The sequence below is a fragment of the Typopeltis vanoorti genome, chromosome 11 (genome assembly GCF_054136105.1).
Source record: "Typopeltis vanoorti isolate ZY-2024b chromosome 11, IOZ_Tvanoo_1.0, whole genome shotgun sequence".
Classification (NCBI taxonomy): Eukaryota; Metazoa; Arthropoda; class Arachnida; order Uropygi; family Thelyphonidae; genus Typopeltis; species Typopeltis vanoorti.
In genome coordinates this window covers 85,343,658-85,368,992 of record NC_143559.1, presented here as the reverse complement: position 1 = coordinate 85,368,992, position 25,335 = coordinate 85,343,658, and the positions used below count along the sequence as shown (strand labels likewise).

The following is a 25,335-nucleotide window of genomic DNA, read 5'->3' as shown; positions in this document are numbered from 1 at the left end:
AGGTACCCCATATGTTTACTTGGCTATTGAAGAACACATTAACAAGTAGAGATAGGAAGTTGTTATTCCTCTTTATAAGGCCTTGATATGAGCACATTTGGATTACTGCTCAGGTCTAGTCTCCTGGATTTCTTGGAGATGAGGAAGCAATGGAGAAGATTCAGAGGCAAGTGACCAAGATGAGTGGTCTGTGGAATGTTCCTTGTGAGGATAGATTGAAAGTGTATGGATTGCAGAAGTTGGTTGATAGGAGAAAAATGGGGGATATGATAGAAACATTTAAGTTGCTTAACGGATTTTATAGGATTGATGCAGGGGAAATGTTTCAGCACTTGGCTAGAGGGGCCAGAACAAGAGGTCATCCCTGGAAGCTGACTAAACATATGGTTACTAGGGGGTGTGAGGACCAGACTGATTTTTTTGCTTGGAGAGTTGTGAATGAGTGGAATGGATTGCTGGAGTCAGTTGTGAGTGCTTTGTCTGTTAATGGGTTCAAGGAGAGGAATGATAGATTGTGTGGATAGTTTGGGTCTCCCATGATAAGTCTTTAGACTCCATGAAGGTGCCCGTACAATAATAATAATGATTTTCATACTAAATTTATTACAGTTATTCAATTTTAGTCAGGGAATCATGTAGACCTGTACTGGGTTTATTCAGGAGTATAACATCGTCTGCATAAATAGCTGAAATTAACATCTCCAAATTACTCAAATCTTCTTGCTCAGAGAAAACTTTAGGATAATCAGAATTAAGAAACTAACAACATTTCTTCACTTAAAACTAGTTATCCATATCTTCTATGGGTGGCTAGTTATGAGTGTTACTAGTGAAAGGGTAAGCATTCCATACATGCTGGGTACATGCTCAGCAGATGTGTGATCAGGGAATCAAGGAAGGGCAAACAATAGTTTTCTTTTAATCAAAAAATTATAGAAACAACTACTATGTTAGAGTAAACTTCAGAATAATCACTCAATGTTTCGATCTGCACATTAAGGTCATCATCTGGAGTATACACGAAAAAAGTGACCTTTTATTAAAAAAAAAAAATTACAGAAATATATAGAACATATATCAAAGCATAACATGATTATTTTTATGAGTAATATGAATGCCAAGCTACACTACAATCTACATGGTATGCTAAAGTTCCATTGATTTGGTCAATAGTTAAAATTATTGGCCCGACTTCTAGTGGAAAAATAAATAAATAAATAAAAACAAGTGATTATTTTGGTTTATATTAAACTAAAGTTTTACTCTAGCATGGCAATTGTTTCCAAAATTTTTATGATGAATTCTGTCACTGTGTAATAGTGAAGGAAAGGACTGTTTTCTTTTCTGATTTTTTTTTAAATAGTGATACAGCTATTAAGCGTAAAAAGTTTCCAACATATCACTGGCCAAACAGAAACCATCATCTGTTTGGGTACTATTTTCAAAATTTTCCATTAAAAAAACACATTCTTGGTGCAAGGATGTGTGGGAAGACCTACAGTTGCTTTAAAAGTCATATTAGTATTCACACATAATCAGTTCATATCAGAATAGATGGATGGTATTGATATTTGTTTAATTTCTTATTAATTAGTTGTTTCATGTGAAATTCACTCCCTTAGTTTTGGCACTTAGAAAGTTGGAAGACTGTACGTGATCAATGATAATGGCTAGTTACATTCAAGATAATTTAAATCAACTATCATGAGGAGCTTGATAAGGAACTCGAAGAAAAAGTGACCTTTTGTTAAAAAAAAAAATTACAGAAATATATAGAACATATATCAAAGCATAACATGATTATTTTTATGAGTAATATGAATGCCAAAATCAGCAAAAGAAATAATTAAGATGAAAGAGCTATAAGTAATGAGGCACTTCGTCAGAGAAATGAGAATGATGATTTACTGGAACTTGTATGTGTGTGTGTGTACACATACAAGTTCTTAAGTGATTAGATTGACCACATCACAATTAAGTACAGTTTTAAAAGATTACTCTGAGATGTTAAGGTAAGGCAAGGAGCTAATGTAGGATATAACCACTACATAACAACATAGCAATGGCTAAACTTAAATTAAAAGTGACGAAGACAAAAAAAATTAAAAAGGAAGAATGAAATATGACTTTTGGTTTAAAATGAATGAAATACATGAAAAGCAAATTTCAAATAAAAATCTTCTTCTTCTTCATGTAGCTTCCTCAGTGAGAGGGTGCAGCACCATGTCCTTCCAGTTCTCTCTGTTGGTGGCTTTCCTTTTTGTTTCTGCATAGCCATGTGATCCTGTCCATGATCTTATATCTTCAAGCCATGTCCTTCATTTTTTGCCTCTTGATCCTTTTCCCAGAATTTTTTCTTTTAAAACTGTTAGTATCCTCTGTCCTGCTGAACCTCTCAATACATGTCCCGCCAATCTCATGTGATCATTTCCTGTAATAAAAATCTCTGTGTTCTCATTCTCTGTAGGCCATCTGTATTTGTCACATGTTCTGTCCATGAGATTTTCAGAGCTCTCCTACAGCACCACATTTCAAAGTCCATTATCTGTTGTCTTACTCTCTTCTTGAATATCCAGGTCTCACTTCCACATGTGAAAACTGGCCACACTAATGTTCTTATCATTCTTTTCTTCGTCTCGATACCCATAAAACTTCTGAGCAGATCTTTATTTTTCCAGAAGGCATCTTTAGCTATGGCTGTTCTTATTTTTATTTCTTTACCTTGCTTTCCATCTGCAGGAAAGTAGGTGCCTAAATATTTGTATTCTGTTGTATTTTCAATTTCATATTGTTTATGAATATTTTTGGCTCGGATCTATTTTCTTTTAAGATTTTCATAAATTTGGTCTTTTTTGCATTTATATCTAATCCAAATTCTTTACCTTCTTCAATTGGTAGCTGCAGTAATTTGATTCATTTGTTTCGGTTTTTTGCTATTAGAATGGTATCATCAGCATATCTAAGATTGTCGTATTTTATACCATTGATACTAATTCCTATTTTTTATTTTTCAATCTTTTTCATCACTGTCTCACTATAGATATTATATATATATATAGATTTGGTGAAAGGATACAACCTTGTCTAACTCCTCTTTTTATTTTCACTGCAGAAGCCTCAGAGTTAAACAGCTGCATTTTCTGTTTGGTGTAAATCATATATTGAACATTTTATTATGTTTTACCTGGTCAAAGGCCTTCTGAAAGTCTATGAAGCATATGTAAATGTTCCTATTTCTTTCAAGTGATCTTTCTATTAGTATTTTTTAGTTCCAAGATAGCATTAATGGTTCCCATTCCTCTTCTGAAGCCTTTCTGTTGTTCACTCAATTCACCAATTAAGGCTCTTTCAATTTGTTTGTTAACAATGGTTAAAATAATTTTAGATGAATGGAATATTATGCTCACAGTTCTGCAATCCTCACAATTTTGTGCATTATTTTTCTTTGGAATTGGTATGTAGATAGATGTATGTAAAAATTTCAGGTAATTCTATTGTTTTATAGATGTTTTGAATGTATTCCACTAAATAGTTGTTATTATTGCCAGTCAAAGCTTTCAGCAGCTCAGCTGGGATATTATTGCACCCAGGGGATTTATTATTAGGAAGATTCTTAATTACATGTTATATCTCCTTTCTTGTCGGTATAGTGGTATCTATTGTTATATTTAACTTAAGGTGTCGTGAATCATCTATCATGTTACCATTATCATCATCATAGAAATCTGATAAGTACTCCACCCACCTTCCATTTATCTTTTCCTTATCAATGATTATGTTTCCATCTTTGTCCTTGATGTTAACAGACTGCGTACGTTTTGTTTTTCCATTAAGTTTTCTCACTTTCAGGAATGCTTGTCTGGTTTTGTTCCTCCTATTTTGTAATTCTTCTACCTCGGTGCACTGCCTATTTATCCAGTTTTCTTTCAATCTTCTGCATAATTATTTGATTCTTTTATCCAATGTTTTATATCTTAATCTTTCTTCTTCATTTGCTCCTCTTTTCCGTGTTCTTCTTTCATCGATAAGGTTGATTATGTTTTTTTTTTCTCTTCTTTCTTCTTGTTTATTGATGTGGTTCTTAGCAGATGTTATGATAGCTGCTTGTAGTCTATTCCACTGAGAGGGATTTGTTTTCGTTTTGTGTGCAAAATAAAAAATCAAATTTTAAAATGATGAGGAGAGTATGGCAGACGAGACCCAGAAGGTTGTAGTTAAGTCATTGGAAAATTGACTAAAGTGACAAGGAAAATATGCTCTGAAAGAAGGAAACAAGAAAATACAATCACAGATAAAAAGGATGTGCTATTATTTACAGAGAAGAAGATTGTCAAAAGCACTTCCATGATATTTTAAATGTCATCATCATACTTTTCAAGAATTTAGGCCTAGAGTGGCCTGTTCCAGCCTTAGAAGTCATTGTTGATTCTCTTTAGAGGACATCCTGGTTTTCTTTTCCCTAATGATTTGCAATTTAAGGCTTGTTTTGGTAATCTTTCTGTTTTCATTCTTTCAAAGTGTTCCACCCATTTATGTTTATATTTTTTTAATTTTTTTCAATTACTGATTCTTGGTTTAATTCTTTCATAATTTCTTCATTTCATTTGTGATCAAATAGAGTATATTTTGCAGTTTTTCTCATAAACATCATTTCAGCTGTTATTAATCTTTTTATTTTATTGTCCAGATTTCACTTCCATACAATATGATTGATAGGGCTAATGCATTATATGCTTTTAGTGTGGTTTGTTTTTGAACTAGGTCAGGTTTAAATATCGAGTGTTAATTGCATCTGTTATTTTAAATTATTTTGAATGCAGAACTGATTTTAAATGTAGAAAACAATATATATAATATGAAGTACAATAATGGTAGAACTTTTATAAGTGTGGATTACCAATATCTAAAAATGAAATGATAAATGTAACAGAAAACATGAACAATGGAAAGGCAGTGGCACTTGATAGCATAACAATAAAAATGTGTAAAACAAGTTAAGAAACTGCTACTAATCAACTGCAAAATGATCTTAATAAAGTGGTGGAGAGCAAAAAGACACCTAAACAAAAGAATAAAACATGATAATCACCACACAAAAGAAGACAATCTCGATAAAGGTAAAAATTGCAGAGGAATCAGTCTACCACCAGAATTTGTGAAGACTTTTTTGTAAAATTTTGATAAACATAATTAAAAATTACATAGAAAAGATATTAGGATGTGATCAAGTTGTTAGAACTGGAAGCAAAGTATCTGACATTTTTCATTAAGGAATCAAATTTGTAAGTCTGTTGCCACACACTATGATAGAGACGAATTCAGGAGGGCAAAGAATAATGTAGAGTTTGTAGACTCCATGGGGTCTTAAGGATAATATACACCCTCTGTCCAAAAAGAAACCGAACTTTTCGAAAATAGAAGAAGCTAGTGGCGCCACCTGTTGTATCTTTTTGTTGTTGAAAGCGACAACCTTCATTAGTGTTGTGTCAACTGTTTATGACATTTGTTTCATTAGAAACCGAGTTATAGTGCCAAGAGTGACAGTGTGTTTTGACGAATATTGTTACGACAGTCGGTCATAACAATATTCATGCTGTACGTGACGAATTCTCGCTATCAATCACTTCAAAACTTCAAGATAAAACTCACCATTGAGCATTTGGCCAGGCAGAACGAATTCTTTGTGGATAATGCCCTTGGAATCGTAGAAACAAATCAGCATTGTCTTTACTTTTGACTTCTCCAAGCAACTTTTTTTTGGATGCCCCTCTTCTGGTGGTCTCCACTCAGTACTCTGGCACTTTGTTTCAGGCTCATACTCAAAACACCATGTTTCGCCACCAGTAACGATCATTTCAAGGAAGTTTGAGTCCTTACAAGCGGTTTTAATCAGGTTCTTGCAGTGTTCAATTCAATACATTTTTTGGTCGTCGGTCAACTTGTGGGGAACAAATCGCGAATTCAATTTACGAAGGCCCAAACTCTCAGTCAAAATATTGTGCACAGTTGATTTTGGAATCCCCAATTCATCTTCAATCAATCTCATGGATGATTTCAGGTTTTTTTTGATGAAATCATGCACTTTTTTGATGTTAACTTTGCTCAGGCCAGTTTCTGGATGGCCCGACTTTTTTTCGTCCCCAAACGTCTCACGATCACTTTGAAATCGCTTAAACCACTCATAAACTTGAGTATGGGATAAGCATTCATCACTGTATGCTTTTTGAAGCATTTGATGTGTTTCGGTAAAACTTTTACCAAGTTTAACACAAAAGTCAATCGCAGCTCTCTGTTTGAAACTCATTTTCCGACCAGTCGTCAAAACACACCGTCACTCTTGGCACTATAACTCGGCTTCTAATGAAACAAAATGTCATAAACAGTTTACACACCACTAATGAAGCTTGCCACTTTCGACAACAAAAAGATACAACAGGTGACACCACTAGTTTCTTCTATTTTCGAAAAGTTCGGTTTCTTTTTGGACAGAGGGTGCTAATGAAACAAAATGTCATAAACAGTTCACACACCACTAATGAAGCTTTCCACTTTTGACAACAAAAAGATACAACAGGTGACACCACTAGTTTCTTCTATTTTTGAAAAGTTCGGTTTCTTTTTGGACAGAGGGTGTATTCTAATTCTGATACTGTCAGAAGTATCAGGAATAAATGGCAGGAGTTTTTTGGAAAGGGTTAGTGCAACCTCACTAAAAGTTATAGGAATTAGTGAGACTTGGCTAACAGCAGATGATGTAATTACATGGGTAGAATGTGAAGGTTTTAGTGCTTTCAGGGAGGATAGAGAAGACAGGACAGGGGGAGGTATACTGCTGATAACAGCAGATGAATTGCAGTCAAAAAGAGTAAGACACAGGTGTGTGGATGCTGGCAGTTCTATTGTAGCAGTCTGGTGTGAAATAGAGGTCAATAGGACAAAATATACAATTGGTTGCTGCTAGACACTGGGATGCAAGGGCTGATGCAGAGGATGTGCTTCATCAATTTAACATGAGTGAAGGTTGAGCAATTATTATTGGGGAGGGAGGACTTCAACTGTGGAGACAGATTGGAAGTGGAAAGGATCACATGGCATGAAGTAAATTCAATCACATTTCTGCACACTTTATCTGACAAAAAGAAATTAGATTATATTTATTGTTTATAAAGACTGAATTACTCTGCTTTAGTGATCTTTTAAAATATGAAAGCTTGCCTAATAATGTAGACATCATAGTGTCCTGCTGACTTGCCAGACTTTCTTTGTACAACTTTCCTAGACCAGCCTGGTGGAAGTGAAGGATCTGTAAACATAGGCTCACGTACTTTCACAAATGTCTAAAATAAAGCATACAAATTCAAGTATATTAAAATTTTAACAACTACAGAACAGATAAAATATTTAAGAGAATACAACCACCACAGGTATGTGAAATTTATCAGTTTTGGGGACATTATTATTATCATGTAACACTTCCATGGAGTCCTCTTAAGAACTTGACTATTAAATTATTTAAGGAATTTACAACGTATACTGGAATATTAATTAAAAGAAACTTTAATAAATACCTCCTACATTTCGGCAACATCACATTGCCATCTTCATGAGAACATACAACTATGACACGTGCATGCAGGCACTACAAAAAGCAAATGAAGCAGAAGAGAGAAAACTATTGTTGTTCCTAGAGTCCTAAAGGTGCCCCCAAGGAGAGAATTTTAATTAATTATTTAAATTAAGGGAATATTAAATCCCACATTGTTTTAAAGCCGAATGAGAAACTCAAAGATTGGAATCAGAGAGTTTGGAATCAGATGCAGCTTTTTGACAACTCGTATAGCAGAGTATATAAGTTCTTTTCGCTATACCCTTTGGTATTAATTTAGTCTAGCTACTCACTGATGAAGCCTCAATTAAGGCTGAAACCGGTCTGGGTAGTGACCTCTCACCATAATGTAATAACAGCATACATTTCCTAGGAAATGTGTTTTACATTATGGAAAATACCAAGAATAGCAATCAGAACTTTACCACCTTTGCTGCGAGTTACCTGAGTTTGTACTACGTACTTGGATTACTTGCATTAGCTCATGCTAGTAGTCGCCAACACTTTTATAGTTTATTATACTATATTCAGCATGGAATCTCTCTGATTCCAATCTTTGAGTTTCTTATTCAGTTTTAAAACAATGTGGCATTTAATATCCCCTTAATTTAAATAATGTTTATATCGCCAAAATGAAGCCTATTGGCTCTTTATATTTAAGTAAAAGAATTTTAATTAATATTCCAGTATACGTTGTAAATTCCTTAAATAATTTAATAGTCATGTGTTACTAAAGTATAAGCCTATCTACAAGTCTTAAGAACTTGTTGCAGGAGGACACTTTACACCACACAACGTACTATCTATACTACTTAAATTGTCATCTACAGAGTATCTAATCCATAATATACCATCTACTGCCGATTAATATTAATATAAAATAGTATTTGAGTCTGTTATTTGCATGTGCTCTCTGGCTGATTTGACTTGTATGTGAGAAATAAAAACACTGCTACCTCTACATAAGATCAGCTAACTTACCGTTAACTGAAAAAAAGTCAATATATAAAGATTCTTTTCATCATTACAAGTCAGGTCTTTGACAACTGAAGGGTACACTGCTTCACTTTCTTTCAAAAATGATACATCACACCTCTAAAGACCAAAAATAATATCTTAGATCTCGAATAAGTTACATGATTTACACGTAGGTTTCTGTGGTTAATCAGTTCTGTAGGAAGTTTTTGGTATTATTGAGACCACATTATAATAATGTATTAAAAATAAACAATTTTTAATATTAAAAGTTTATTAAAAATAAACAATTAAAACCTGACAAGTTTCGTACATCATAAGACATCATTAGGGGTAGTAGTACATATACATTTTATGCAACAAAAGCCTATTAACAATTAATTACACATATTAGAGATTTTTGATAACTTCAAAAGGGTTAAATAAATTGGTATAAACCAGAATACAAATGATAAATTTGTTACTGTGTGTGTGTGTGTGTGTGTGTGTGTGTGTGTGTGTGTGTGTGTGTGTGTGTGTGTGTGTGTGTTGGGGCATTGCAAGTTGTTGCTATCATGTTCTGTAGTATCACGTGCTATATCCTAGGTCTGTGACAGTTAAATTTTGATGAAAGCAGACAATACTTAATGTAAAATTAAGCCTTGATTTTTATTGCATTGTGTAGGGATCCAGTATTTGTGAGGCTTCTTTAAATTTTTTTTGTGAAACAGTTATTATCAATATATGACATTTTTGCTTGTTGCTAGAGACTTGATGGCCAGTAGTGGTTGTGTGGAATGCCAGGCCTGATTTATGCCCTCTTCTTTTTTTCGACATCTTTTACGTGTTCAGATATGCAGATCTCTCCAAGACCTTCCTGTCTGGCCTACATAACAAATCCAGAGCAATGAATCTCATAGATGCCTAGTTTTTTCATGGGGGTGATGTGGAAGTTTTGATGGATGCAGGAATCTTGACATTTTTTGTAAAGGTAAAAAAGCCACTTTTATGTTGTACTTGCAGAGTAATGCAGTCACTTTGTCCGTGACATTTCTGATGTAAGGCAGAATTAATTGCGTTCTAGAAATTCTGTTTAAGTAAGGGAGTTGAAGGATTATATTAAGAATTTTTTTGATCATCTTGGGTTCAAAACGATTAAGTGCGAAGTTCTGTTTCAGGTAGTGCAATTCTTCGTTCCTTTTAATCGATGTGCTTGATATATTGTATGCACTGTCTCAAAGTTTTAATTATACTATCTTCTGCGTGTGAAGATAGCACACGCTATCTTCACACGCAGCTTCACACCACTAGATGGTGGTGTGAAGCAGCATTTAAAAATCTTCCTGTTGTGGTAGGTTTTCTGTATATGGAGAGGGATAACCTTTTTTCTCTTTGTTTACTTCGACAAGGAAAGGAAATTTTTTCACTGTTCTAGTTCAATAGTGAATTTAATATTGGGATGCAAGTTGTTCAGATAATCTTTAAAACCAATCAACTCATTCACCGTTCCCGACCAAATGACAAAAATATAATCAATATAATGTAATAACCAAACTTTTCATTTCTTTGATGGTTTTTAATGCATTGGTTTTGAAATTTTCCATAAACAGGTTGGCTAAGGCTGGAGAAAGGGAAGAATCCATGGCAAGTCCTTCTTTTTGTTCCCAATATTTGTCTTGAAATATGAAAAAAGTACTTTCCATGCAGTGTTTGAATAGTCCTACAGTGTCTGGTGGGAAAAGATTTACAAGTAGATCCACTGTGTCATTTCTGGACAACATTGGTGAAGAGACTGATATATCAAAACTTGCTAAGATGTCTGAAGGTTCTATATTTAGAAATATTCTTTACAAATGATTCTGTTTTTCCTATGTGTGGATGTGTGGTGATATCATGAAATAAATTCATGATATGGTACCATTTTACTCCATTAATAGAATAAAATAGTACTGAGAAAAGATTAAAACAATAATTAATTCTTCCAATATTTCGTCTCAGTCACTGACATCAGGGAGTATAATATGAGACTTGTAACACTCACTATTTTTTCTGAAGTGTCTAAAGTTACTAGATTCCATAAGACTGATCCAAAAGGTCATTTTTCAATACATGAGGAGTAGGGAGAGAAGGGGTCACTCCTGGAAAAGTTGTACACTGTGGGGACTGTAGCTACAGTTGCCACAGTATTAAAAATAATCAATCCTTCCCCCAATCCTTAATCTTCTCTTCAGAAAATATTAGCATCATCCTCTATGTCCGATGAACGCAGAACACTTTTTAAACAATATCACATAATAAAATAATAATAATAATAATATAGTAATAAACAAACACATAAAAAGACAATCAAAAATAAGAAAATACCACCAATAATGATTAACAATATCACGTATATGTACTAAAAATAATTAGGACAGAATGAAGAAAGAGAAGTTATTTTGGTAGGTTTGAAGCCAGACCAGTAATTGCTAGTGTATTTCAGGTTTAAAAGGATTGGAGAAATGCTGGTAGTCATTCTTCCACTTACAGGTATTAAGTAACTAGGGCATATCTTTTACTGGAATGCATGGGGGGATTGCCATTAGGACTAGAAAACTTTTTGGCATCTGGGTCATTAAAATACATCTCCTAGGAGATGGGTTTTACATTATGGAAAATACTAAGAATAGCGATCAGAACTTTCTCCACCTTTGTAACGAGTTGCCCTAGTTTGTACTAGGGCAACTTGTTGCAAAGCTTTATCGGCTCTGCAACGATAAAGTTCTTTATCCCCGATAAAGTTGTTTATCGCCGATACAACTATAAGTTGTATCGGCGACTATTAGCTTACGCTAGTAGTCGCCGATACGTTTATAGTTACTATATTCAGCATGAAACGCTTTGATTCCGATCTTTGAGTTTCTTATTTGGTTTAAAACAATGTGGGATTTAATATCCCCTTAATTTAAATAATGTTTTACATCGTCGAAATGAAGCCTATTGGCTCTTTACTTTAAATAATTTAGGGGTGCACCTTTTTGACAACTCGTATAGCAGAGTATATAAGTTCTTTTCACTATACCCTTAGTATTATACTTTGGTCTAGCCTACTCACTGATGAGATCTCAATAAAGATCGAAACCAGTCTGGGTAGTGACCTCCCACTATAATGTATAACATCATATATCTCCTAGGAGATGGGTTTTACATTATGGAAAATACTAAGAATAGCAATCAGAACTTTCTCCACCTTTGCTACGAGTTGCCCTAGTTTGTACTACGTACTTGAACTACCAGCTTTAGCTTATGCTAGTAGTCGCTGATACGTTTATTATAGTTACTATATTCAGCATGAAACTCTTTGATTCCGATCTTTGAGTTTCTTATTCAGTTTTAAAACAATGTGAGATTTAATATCCCCTTAATTTAAATAACACTTAGTTAGTTTCCAAATTATTAATCAAACTAGATAAGGTAGAAAGCAAACACAATACCACATAAACTTATGATCCCTTTTCACATGCCACTCATTAATTACATATTATACATTCTGGTGTTACTCAATTAAAGGCTATCTGCAATCTTAATTTCTTTGGATTTACACATCCAAAGAAAAGAAGATGGTTCCATCGCCACATCTGTCTTTCGCAAGCCTACATTCTCACATCGCTACATTCACAATTCTTCCGCTCATCATCCATCTCAGAAATCTGGCATCATTAAATCACTAGTTTCCAGAGCACACAAATTCTGCTCCTCTGAAGAATCTTTAAACCAAGAATTAGAAGTAATCAAAAATACAGCCATCCTAAATGGATATAATCCGAAAACAACTCAAAAAATCATCAGTCACTTCTCCACACATCAAACCAGACAGGAAGAAGTCCATAGGAATCCCATACCTTACGTCAAAGGCATCTCCGAGCGTCTTTCTAAAATTATGAAGAAATACAATTTTGCCACTACTTACAAACCTATCAACCATATTTACAACTTGTTACCTTCTCCTAAGGACAAACTCTCACCTCTGATGTTGCCTGGTGTTTATGAAATTCCATGCTCATGCAAATTGTCTTACTTTGGACAGAACAGACAGGTAGGTCTGTTCAGAAACACATCTCGGAACATCAAGACGATATTCGTCTTTTTAAACCGCAGAAATCTGGCCTCTCTCAACACAGCATTGAAAATCCAAACCATAGGATCCATTGGGAAAAGTCTAAACTTTTATATAGATCTTTATATAAACATGAACATTTATACAAAGAAAGTTCTGAAGCCCTACTACACAAACCAAACTTAAACTGCAACGGCATTCTTACTATTCCTAAAGTATGGGAAATTGTCATACAAAATTGTGTTAATTTTTTTTTTTTTTTTTGTAACACGTTACGCACGTTTAATGAGATTCTATTGTAATCATGCTCCCTAACTGTATGTTATTCCTATTATTGTTTTAAACTACTGTAATGATGATGTCCTAAGATACTTAGGATGAAATATTTACAATTAAATAATTTTCACTGTGGTTGATACGTGTGTTTCTTTTAATTAATTAATCTTAATTTCACTTATCAAATTCAGTCATACTCAAATATGAGAATCGCTTCCGAACAATTCTTTTGTTCAACGGAAACTAGCTATTCCAAATAAGTATTCTCATTAAAGTTCTCTAATAAATTGTCCTCATCTTATAATTATACACAATTTTCTTTCTTCTAATACTTCCGAAACATATAATAAAGTTCTCTACGTTACTGAGTCCTTTCTGGAGGTCTAGTCGCTACCACGTGTTGGTTCTGGTTACCTTCCGATTAGGCTGCCTGGTGTTGTGAACTTCTTTCAGTAGTCAGTCCTTGAACTACTGCCGGACATGAACGTGTTTCCCCCGCGTCTAAGGGGACCTTCTCCGCTCCTTCCGATGGGACATTTAGCGATGGCACGATTCTGCAAAGGCTGATAATTCACAAACGGCTCTGCGTGAAATCTCTTAGGCATCTCCAGGAAAAGGCCTGCTGTCTGACATCGCGGCACCTACGCTCCTCGCTCTCACGAACCACCCATCAAAACTCACCAAGAAGGAACCAGGAAAAGAGAGAGAGAAGAGAGCTCAAAATGGCACGCATCACCTTATATTCTCCTCTCGTGTACCTCCTTTTATACTGGATCTTTTCCACATGACCCTTATCGTTTATGCCCTTAAGTCGATCCCTTACTCTCCCTTTGCTCTTAGGTTGCTGTTTTCATTGAAAACATGCTACCGTCACCTTCTGCGTAATCCATTGCCTCTGGAGCTACGCTCGACTTGTACGGTTCACATGCGATCTTTGGACTGCTACTTATTACCTGTCTGGTGATTTACAGTAAAATAGATAGCTTAATGACGCCAATAATAAGCCAACATTTCTCTTATATAAATTCTCTAATTTGATTTTTCGTTAGACAGCAATGAATTTCAATACATCATATATAAGGAATACATATTCTCACATATATTAAACAAGTTTTTTTATTTTCTGCTGATGTGCAGGTATTTCCTTAAGTAGTTAGATTTTGCATGTTAAATTTCTTTTTTGCATGTTAAATAATATTTCTTTATTATTTCTTTATTTTCTGCTGGTGTGCAGGTATTTCCTTAAGTAGTTAGATTTTGCATGTTAAATTCTGAATGAACAATTTCCTTGCAAAATTTCTCCATTCAGGATCTAACACCAGCTCTTCTGTTTTCTTTGTCAGCTGCCTTCTCTAATGACTGAAAATTTCCTCCACTTCTTCCTTAGGTAAGTTTCAATTTCCCATTTTTTAAAATTTACCCACATAATCCTTCTTGAAATTGCCTGCCAATAAAGAAGTTCATATTGTATTGTTGAATGCCATCACTATTCCATCCTTTTGCTATAGCCTGAATATAAAATCCTATTTTTATTATTCAGCAAGACTGCACCTGTTTAACTCTTCTTCATAGCAGTAACTAATTATTTCCAAGTGGTACTTCATAGTTCCTTTCCCACTAGTTCAACTTCTTTTTTGTTGATGCTTCCCATGTTTATAGTATCTGTCTTCAATTCTGACAAATAATACTAACAAAAAAAAATTACACCAATAACTTACAAAATGCTTTAAATGATATAATAACAATGAAAGAATTAAAGGACAACCTAAGTAAAATAAAAAAAATAGCAAATCAGCAGGAGAAGATGGGATAAACTCTGAACCGAATAAATTTGCTGGAAAAAAATTTCATCTGAGATTATTAAAATTTTAAATAAAATATATACAAATGGAAAAATACCAATAGAATGGAATACAGGTATAGAAATACCTATATTTAAAAAAGGGGATAAAACAAAACCTAATTATAGAGATATTAGTTTATTGAATACATGATACAAAATATGTAGTAGAATACTTAATGAAAAATCGAAAATATACAGTGAAAAAATATTATTAGAATGTCAAAATGGATTTAGAAAAGGATACTCTACAATGGATGCAGTTTTTTTGCTTAAAACTACTTATAGAAAAAAGAACAGAAATTAATTTAGAAACTCATCTTTTGTTTATAGATTACAAAAAAGCATTTGACAAAGTAAAAAGATATATACTGTTTGATATATCACAAAGAATAAATATACGTATTTTACCACATGCAATATTGCATGCATACAAAGATAATGAAATAAAAATAAATGAAAAAGTGTCTGGAAAAACAATCAAATAACCAAGGAGTAAGACAGGGATGTCCTCTTGTCTCCAACACTTTTCAATATTTATGTTAATGAAATATTAATACAGTGGAACACCTTAAAAAATCCAGGCATAGAAATTTCCCGGAATAACAAAATAAATACGCTATTATTTGCAGATGATCAGGTAATATTAGATAAGGAAGACAATTTATAAAGAGCAATATATGATTTAAACATTATAGTAGAACATAATAAATTTAGTTTAATCCTTTATCCAAGTGTGAGCAAACAAAGTTTGCATCTGAAAATATCTTCAGGACTGAATATGGTGTTGTACTACCTTACTGGGGTAAGGTAGTACAACACCATATTTTCAGGTGCAAACTTTGTTTGCTCACACTTGGATAAAGGATTAAACTAAATTTATTATAGTCTAACCAAGTGAAAAATAAACTTTCAACATATTTCTCTGGGGTGCTTAAGGGTCAAAGCTGTATAACTGAGAGGAGACCTCCACATAGCCTTTAAAGGAATGCGGAGAACCGACCAGGGCTTCTGACCTAATGTCCAATCCTCACCTTCTCGTGGTGCACCCTGTTGGGTATCTACTTTGATACTGAACGAACGAGGATGGGCTGGCAATTTGGGATTTAGCCGACCAAATTGTATTCTTATTGGTTAAACCAACATAAAAAATGATGGTACAACATGACAAAATTTCATGCCGGCTGGGGCGTCGCCCGGTTAAACAAGGCCCCCGTTGTTTTCGCCAGGGAACCAGGGCGAACAGCGAAAAGTCAGCTACTGGAACAAATCTGAAAACAAACCCCAACTCAACATCACCAGAGTTAAAGATCGGTACTATCAACGTAAGAAGCCTGAATGGCAAAGAAATGGAGCTAGCTGAGGAATTAGATAAGTACCAGATCGACATAATAGGGGTGACTGAAACAAAAAAGACAAAAACTGGTGAGATCTTTCTGAGCAATAAATACAAAATGTTATATTCAGGCAATGACAATCAAGGAAAAGAAGGAGTAGCCATAGTATTCAACACAAAATACGAGGCTAATCTTCTTGAATGGCAGTCAGTCTCAAGTAGAGTAATGTGGGCAAATATGAGAATGGGGAACTGGACAATGAGACTTATTTGTGCCTATGGTCCCACAGAAGGTTCTACTAAGGTAGAAGTGGAGGAATTTTTTGAGGCTTTAGAAAAAGCAACTGACACAATGAAAAATGAAAAATTGGTCCTTGTTGGGGATCTAAATAGCAGAGTAGGAAATGATTGTGAGACATACAAAAATATTTTGGGAAAATTTGGAGAAAAGAGCAAAGCTAATAATAATGGCAAATATCTGTTGGATTTCTGCTCAGGACATGGACTGGTTATTACTAACACCATGTTCCAACATAAAAATGTGCACAAATTCACATGGAGAGAAGAGGCTAGGAATAAGAAAAGTCTCATTGACTATGTTATTGTTGATAGTGATGTTTTCTCGCTGGTGCAGGACACCAGAGTGTACAGAGGATTTGAAATTGGAAGTGATCACTATTTAGTCTTGAGCAGGATAAAATTAAATTTCATATTGAAAAGAATAACATGTAAGAAAGTTTTAAAGCAAATAAAAGTTGAGCAGCTCTCAGATGTGAACTGTAGACTAAAATACAGAAATATTATTGAAAAGAAAATGAAAGAGTTTGAGAACAGGAATCAAACCTTGGAGATTCAGTGGCAAACTCTGAAGGAAACATTGATTGATTCTGCCAGAGAGGCATGTGGTGAGGTTGTGTGCAAGGATAAAAAAATCAGAACTCCCTGGTGGACACAGGAAGTTAAAGAGGCAGTGAAGGAAAAGAAGAAAGCATATCAAAAGTTCCTGGCAAATAAGTCAGCTTTTACTCTTACAGAATACAGAGACAAATGTAAGAAAGCTAAACAGTGTGTAAAACTAGCTAAACAAAAGTCATGGGAGGACTTTGGCAAGAATATAGAAAATAAATATCAAGAAGGTGGCAAAATATTCTGGAGGTTGTTGAAGAAGCTTAGGAATGGAGGAAAGAGTGCTGTAAAAGGAATTAGAGATGATAAAGGTGAAATGAAAACAGGAGAAAAAGATATCCTTGAAGTATGGAGTAATTACTTTGAAAAACTGCTAAATGAAACAAGCAGTGATGACAGCACAGTGATAAAAAACACTGACCAGGCATGCAGTCAGGAATACATATCCATACTTGAAGTAGAAAAAGCCATCAAAGGCTTGAAATGTGGAAAGGCAGCAGGAGTCGATGATATTCGACCAGAAATGCTGAAGTATGGTGGTATAAGAGTCTTACAATGGCTGCACTGCATAGTTCAGAAAGCCTGGACAGAGGGACGAATTCCCGATGATTGGAGTAGAGCTCTCATAGTACCCATATATAAAAAGGGAAATAAAACTGAATGTGAGAATTACAGAGGTATTTCCCTACTGAGTGTTCCTGGCAAGATCTATGCAAGTATACTTGAGAAACGGTTGAGAAGAATTGTGGAAGAAAAGCTTGGTGAAGAACAAGCTGGATTCAGGCCAAATAGAGGCTGTCAGGATCATATCTTCACTTTACGACAAATAGTCGAGAAAGCATGGGAATATAACAAAGATCTGTATTTAAGTTTTGTCGATTTGGAAAAGGCATATGACAAGGTGCCAAGAGAGAAGCTATTCAATACGCTTCAGTTATATGGTGTCAATGGGGCATTATATCAAGCAATACTTAGTCTTTATTTGAGTTGTGAGTCAGCAGTTAGAATTGAAGGAAGTACAGGAAGATGGTTTAATGTTAAATCTGGTGTGAGACAAGGATGTACATTATCCCCTCTGTTATTCATTATCTATATGGATCACATTATGAAGGAATGTGGTATTAAACCTGATATCAAAATTGGAGATGTTAATGTCAGCTCTTTGCTTTATGCGGATGATGTTATACTTCTAAATAAATCCGCTACAAGTCTGCAAGATTCTCTGACTAAATTGAATAGCTGTTGTAATAGATATGGTATGAAGGTCAGCAATAAAAAGACAAAGACAATGAAAATAGGCAGAATCATTGAAAATGTCAACTGTGTTGTGAATGGAGAACCTGTGGAACAAGTAAAACATTTCAGCTACTTAGGCACAATTTTTACTGAAGATGGTAAACTAAATATAGAAATAGACAACAGAATCAGCAAAGCTGGTATCGTGGGAAGTCAATTGAATAAATTCATATGGAATAAGAAAGAAATTAGTCGGAACACTAAATTAGCTGTATACAACACTGTGTTCAAACCAATTTTAACTTATGGATCTGAGAGCTGGGTCAGAAGTAAAACACTTGACCAAAGACTAGAGACCACAGATATGAGAGTCCTGAGAAAGATTAGAGGCATGAACAGATGGCATCAATGGCAATATCATATTAAAAATGAGGATATTAGGAAAGAACTTGACATTGTCAGCATCCAGGAATGCGTTAGCAGAGCTAATCTCAGATGGTATGGTCACTTAAATAGAATGGGAGAGGAAAGATTAGCAAAACAAGTGTTCTCTGCCAGGTTGGCAGGAAAACGACCCAGAGGAAGACCAAGATATAGGTGGATTGATACGGTACAAAGTGCCTTAGACGATAGAAATATAAGATCTGATAATGTTGGGGTTTTGACAAGTAACAGACTGATTTGGAGGAAAATTGTAGATAGGAAGTTAGTAATGATGTAATTTTTTCATGTAGTACTGTCATATCCTGTACACCCCTTGAGGGTACATGTCAGGAATTTGATGATGATGATGATGATGACATATTTCTCTAAATCTAGAATAATTTAAAAAAAGGTGGCACACCTTTTGGCAACTCCTATAGGTAAAGATGACCTCGCTATTGCTTCTGCCTGGTATCTCCACCTCTGGGCCTGGCTCCCACTGAAGAGAACATCAATAAAGGTCGAAACTAGTCTGGGTAGTGGCCAATCTCTTAATGCATAACATTATACATATCTACAAGGAGATGTGTTTTGCATTATGGGAGATACTGGGATAGGAGTGTTGTTATCTTGGTCCACCTTTGCTACAAGTTGCCGGTGTTGTACTACCTTACCCCAGTAAGGTAGTACAACACCATATTCGGTCCTGAAGATATTTTCAGGCACAAACTTTGTTTGCTCATACTTGGATAAAGGATTAAACTAAATTTATTATAGTCTAACCAAGTGAAAAATAAACTTTCAACATTATAGTAGAACAGTTTGGAATGAAAATAAAACAATGGCATTTTATGGACAAACTCCAGCTAGACGTAAAATAGTTATTAATAATAAAATAACAGAACAGATAAATACTTTCAATTATCTTAAATGTGAAATATCATATGAAGACAAAAGACAAAATTAAAAACTTCAAAATTTTTACAGATTATAGGCCTGATAAATAGAACACTCAATCCAAATATAGTAAAAAAGAAACATGCTTGAAAATATACAATACTTTAGCAGTACCCACATTATTATATGGCAGTGAAATTTGGGCAATAAACAATGAATAAAAATAAGTGAAATGAGATTTATGAGAAGAACTGTAAAATACATATTAGACCAAAAAAGGAACAAAGATATTTTAAAAGAACTAAAAACAAAAACAATAGGAAAAAAAACGACACAATTATAAACAAAAATGGATAGAGAACATGTAAAAGAAACAGCCAATACCTGATATCCTAAACAAATAATAAATTATAAACCAACTGGAAAGAGAAGGCCAGATAGACTTCAAAAAAGGATATGAGATAGATAATGATCTTCAATTCTGCTGATGTTGAGTTTATTTGAGTAGCTAACTTTTCTTCAAAGATTGCTGTTTCTGTCTTACAAAAATTGAGAGCATAGGTGCACCAACTCAGGTCTGCTGGCGAAACTGGATGTTCAAGAATTCTATCCAACTACAAAGCAACTTAAATTTTTTTTTTTATTGTACGTAATACATTAACACCCCAATTAATGCTCACAATGCATTTCTAGAAGACAAAGCGCTAAATGAAACAGCGTTAAATGGGGTGATTTTAACACACAGTAAATAGGGATAGAGGAACACAAAACCAAGAATAAACAAGTTTTACTTTAATTTTAAGTTATTTTTTATATTAACTTAAAATTATATTCTTGATTTTTTAGTGATGAAGTTGTCTAGTGTCATTTGTCATTTTCTCTCATTAAGGAGGTTGCTTCTTTTTTTAAATCTATCGAACTGACCTCTGCTAGCTGCGAAGTTTTTGCTCACATCCTCTTTTTGTTTTTGAATATGATTAAAAATACTTCTGGCCTTTTCCATGATTATTGCCTGACTTAATGGCATGTTGTGTTCAGTTTCATCATCAATCCAAATGGAAAGACATTCCTCCATTTCCTCTAAAACATTGCTTTGGATCGGTTTACCTTTGTTGCAGAAGACGTGGTTGCTGAACACTTAATTTTGTCCTTGTTTTTTAAAATTGTTCGTATAGAAGAAGTGGACAAATTTAAAGCGACTCCAATGTCAATTTGACGTTCACCTTTTTCGAATCGCCTCAGCACCTGCATTTTAATGTCAAGCGAAATGCTTTTTCGTATCAATTTTGTTTTCATCTTTACACCCACTCATTTTGAATAATTTAAAAAAATGATAGTAATGATTAATTTTTAATGAACAAATAGAATTTTTGTTGATTTCCTTGGTCGATAATATCGATAATTACAGTGCATAAAGAATGTTTTATGCAGCACTCCAAATCATATTGATCGCATGGACACTGTTTCACTACCAATGAAACTACACAATGTATGGGGAAAACAAATGCACAGGACAAAACATACATTTAGGGGAATTACAGCGCTACGTCGAATAATCACCTTTCGCTGATTGGTTCGGGTTCAGGAATAATTGTATTATATATGAATCAAGAGATACAGCGATAAATAGAATTTAGCACTTTTTTTAGGCTTTGATTAGAACTGTGTTATATTGAATCATGAAATATTTAGCACTTTTTTAGGATTCAGGAAAAAAACGTGTTATATCGAATCAACATTAATTAAACGGGGTCTTACTGTAATGAAATTTTAAGCACTGCCTAAAATTACAAAAATGGCATGAAGTTCATCAGTATTATATAAGTATACAGAATAGCATTAGTTCAAATATTGCCATTCATTTCCTTGCCTTAATGTCTGAAATGAAAAGAGTGATATACTAACTATATTATATAAGATCTGTACAATAGGCTACCAAGTTTCTTTGTTCATCATTCATATGGCTTCTGAGCAAGCTAATGTCATGCATATGCAGCTGCATGTTTATCTGTTTCTAAGTACAAAATGGCAACAGGTTAAAGAAGACGGCACAGTGAAAAGAAACTTGAAGAATAGACAGAAAAGTGCTGTTTTTACAAGGTGTGCAACAATATACAATTCTGTAATTTCACTATAGTTATCTCCAATGCATTTAATTTAAAATAACACCATAAACTTAAACATTCAACTTTGCTAGAGAAAAAAGAAAATGACAAATCTTCAGCATGCTCTTTGCACAGAGAGGAATGGTTTTATGTAACATCAGAAAATGATATCACCTTTGAAGTGATATTAGCAATGATGATTAGCTAAATGAAGAAAAGCCTTTACAGCTGGAAACCATATGAGATAATAATTAGAATTCCAGAAAATATATCCTAATCTGGGATTGCTTAAGGGTCAAAGCCAAATAACTGGGAGGAGACCTCCATATTGCCTTTCAAGAATGCAGAGAACTGACTGTAGCTTCTGACCTAATGTTCAATCCTCACCTTCACATGGTGTGCCCCATTAGTAGGTATCTACTGGGTACTGAACAAATCAGGATGGGCTGGCAATCTGGGGCTTAGCTGACCAAATTGTACTTTTTATTAGCTTAAACCACAAATGCATATGATGGTGCAATATGATGAGATTTCATGCTGGCTGGGGCGCTGCCTGGTTGGACAACCTCTGTTTTCGTTAGAGAAACAGGGCAACAGTGAAGTCAGTTACTGGAACAAACTCCAACTCAACATCTAGAAGAAGAAGAATAAACCCAAAAGAACTGAAGATAGGAATCATCAATATAAGGAGTATTAATGGAAAGGAAATCGAACTTGCAGAATAACTGGAAATTACCATGTGGACATAATTGGCATTATAGAGACAAAGAAGACAAAAACAGGTTAGATATTACTAAATAATAACTATAGGATACTACTTTTAGGCAATAATGATCAAGGAAAGGAAGGAGTAGCAATAGCATTCAACACCAAACATGAAGATCTTCTTGATTGGAAGGCAGTTTCAAGTAGAGTTATGTGGGCAAACTTCAAAAAGTGGAAAAAACGGACAATGAAACTTATTTGTGCCTATGGTCCCACAGAAGGTTCCTCTAAGGAAGAAGTGGAGGAATTTTCTGAGTCACTAGAACAGGCAGCTGACATAAAGAAAATGAAAAAAAAGTGATCCTTGTTAGAGACCTCTAAAGCAGATTAGGAAATGAATCTTACCAGGCATATAGGAATATGTTGGGAAAATTTGGAGAAAAGGGCAAGCTAATAATAATGATAAGTATTTACTGGACTTCTGCTCAGAACACAGACTGATCATTATTAACACCATGTTTCAATATAAAGATGTGCACAAGTTCATAAAGATAACTTCTTGATTGGAAAGCAATTTCAAGTAGAGTTATGTGGGCAAACTTCAAAAAGTGGAAATGGACAATGAAACTTATTTGTGCCTATGGTCCCACAGAAGGTTCTTCTAAAGAAGAAGTGGGAGAATTTTTTGAGTCATTAAAACAGGCAGCTGACATAAAGAAAATGAAAAAAAAATGATCCTTGTTAGAGACCTCAAAAGCAGAGTAGGAAATGAATCTCACCAGGCATATAGGAACATTTTGGGAAAATTTGGAGAAAAAGGCAAAGCTAATAATAATGAAAAATATTTACTGGACTTGCTCAGGACACAAACTGGTCATTATTAACACCATGTTTCAATATAAAGATGTGCACAAGTTCACATGGAGAGAAGACATAAATAAGAAAAAAAAAAGCCTTATTGACTACATCATTGTTGATATTATAATGCTGGTTCAGAATACAAGAGTGTACAGGAAATTCAAAATTGGGAAGTAACCATTACTTAGTACTAAGCAGGATAAAAATGGACATCATGCTGAAAAGAATGGCATGTAAGAAAGTTTTAAAAAGAATTACAGTTGAGCAGCTTTTACAGATAAATTATAGATTCAACTATGCAAATATCACTGAAAGAAATTGGAAAAAAGACATTTTTCCAAAGAATAAAGAAGCAACATGGTAATCCTGCTTCTGGGATACTGAGTGCATGAATTTCTTAAGAGTATTTGCCTAATTAAATACTAAAGAATAACTAATATGCAAAATATGAAATATTACTTGACTTACTGTGGAATCACGAGTTTTTTTCGTTGATGACTTGCGTCGTTTTCGTTTTTTCTGTACCACTTTTTTTTGTTTGATTGATGTGAATTCATTCCTATCCTATTTTAAGAAGAGAGTGAGCAGTAAAGAAAAAGGAATATTTTTAAAGTTTGAAAACAATTACGAAAAAAAATTCAGTTCTTAGATATAATTAAAAGCATGATAAAAATAAAACTCATAACAAAATTACTCTTATAATGAAAACAAAACTAATTTAAGAAGCAAATCATGAAAAACTATTACTGTTATATGAAAATCATTTGGATAAAGTGAAAAAAACTGACAAGAAAGGTGATAAATGATAAAATGAAAGAAAGATAAAGGAAGATATGAAATAAAAGTTCTTTGGTTGATATGGGATGGTGATAATTCAACAACAGTTCATAAAATTCAGAATGACATCACACAATGAAAAAATAATCTATTTTATATTCTTTGTTGACAATTTTAAACACTGTTAAGAATATTCCCTAATACAAAGAAGAATTTACTTGAAAAGCAACTAACTCGGGAGAGGAGTCTTATGGATATTTAATTATTAAAGGTGAGGTGAATAGAAGGTGAAAAGTTTGTTTTACAGGAAAATGAGCAGGATGACTTATGCTTTGGATATGAAGAGTAAACTGGTTGTTGTTATTTAGAATTACAGCCAAAGCAACTAATGATGAGTCAGTGTAATTATGTTTGTTAATTATGTGTATTCTTCTGTGGTCAGTTGTCTGTTTTTTTTTTTTTTTGTTTGTTTGTTTGTTTGTTTTTTTGAAAAGAAACACTCAACATTCTGGAAGGGAAAAGCCCAAAAAGTCAAAATGTGAACTGGATAACTCATATTTAAGTGAAAAGTCCTTAGAAAGGTGCTTAACATCATAGATAGAATTCAAATCCAGGTCATTCAAGTAAATGATCAAGAGAGTAAGTGGTGATTGTGGGAATAAATGATTTGACTAGATAGAAGGAGAATATGCCCGGGTATGACATGATGAGTTAAGTTGAGAAGAAAAAAAAAAAAAAATCACAAATAATACATTGGCAAAGCTATGTAAAGAGAAAAGAGTGCAGTGATGATGTCATTAGTGCTTGTTAATATGGGATGAATTTGAGGGAAATAGATGGAATTATGTAAGAAAAAAAATGGGTTACATTTAATGGATTTGGTGCGAGTCAACTGGAAAGTAATGAGAGATGTGAACAAGATATTAGAGAAAGTGGTAAGTGATATAAGAAAACATGAGAGTTTGAATATGTGAGAGTGAAGTGCTTGCAAAGGGAGAGAAGCATAGTGTAAGAGATGAGAATGAGTGAACAGGAATGCAAAATAGAGAAAGTAGGGTGGATAGAAAAAAAAGTGGAGGGAGGGAGTGAGTGAGTGGAGTGAGTGAGGGAGGGAGGACATTTGGCATATGTATGAGAATAATCACCCTGGTATACAGAAGTCAGAGCTGACAGATGGCATGAGGAGAACTAATTATAGATCCAAGAATGAATTGCTGTCCTTATTTATAAATGTCAGAAGCATCAGAAATAAGGGATACGAAATTATTTCAATGACTGAGTTTATTCACCAAAAATTGCTGGAACGAGTGAAACATGGTC

General features: G+C 34.1%; 1 protein-coding gene across 3 annotated transcripts in view; it reads right to left on the bottom strand.

Annotated features, from left to right (window-relative positions):
* LOC150101818 (methyl-CpG-binding domain protein 4-like) overlaps window positions 1–25,335 on the bottom strand; it is a 352,401-nt gene that overhangs the window by 291,555 nt on the left and 35,511 nt on the right. For all 3 annotated transcript variants that reach the window (XM_090401062.1, XM_090401061.1, XM_090401060.1), the window contains exons 3-4: window positions 23,707–23,802; window positions 7,216–7,337 (exon numbers count right to left, since the gene is read on the bottom strand). In XM_090401062.1, coding sequence (XP_090257188.1) covers window positions 7,216–7,337; window positions 23,707–23,802 — 218 coding nt within the window. The remainder of the gene's footprint in view (window positions 1–7,215; window positions 7,338–23,706; window positions 23,803–25,335) is intronic.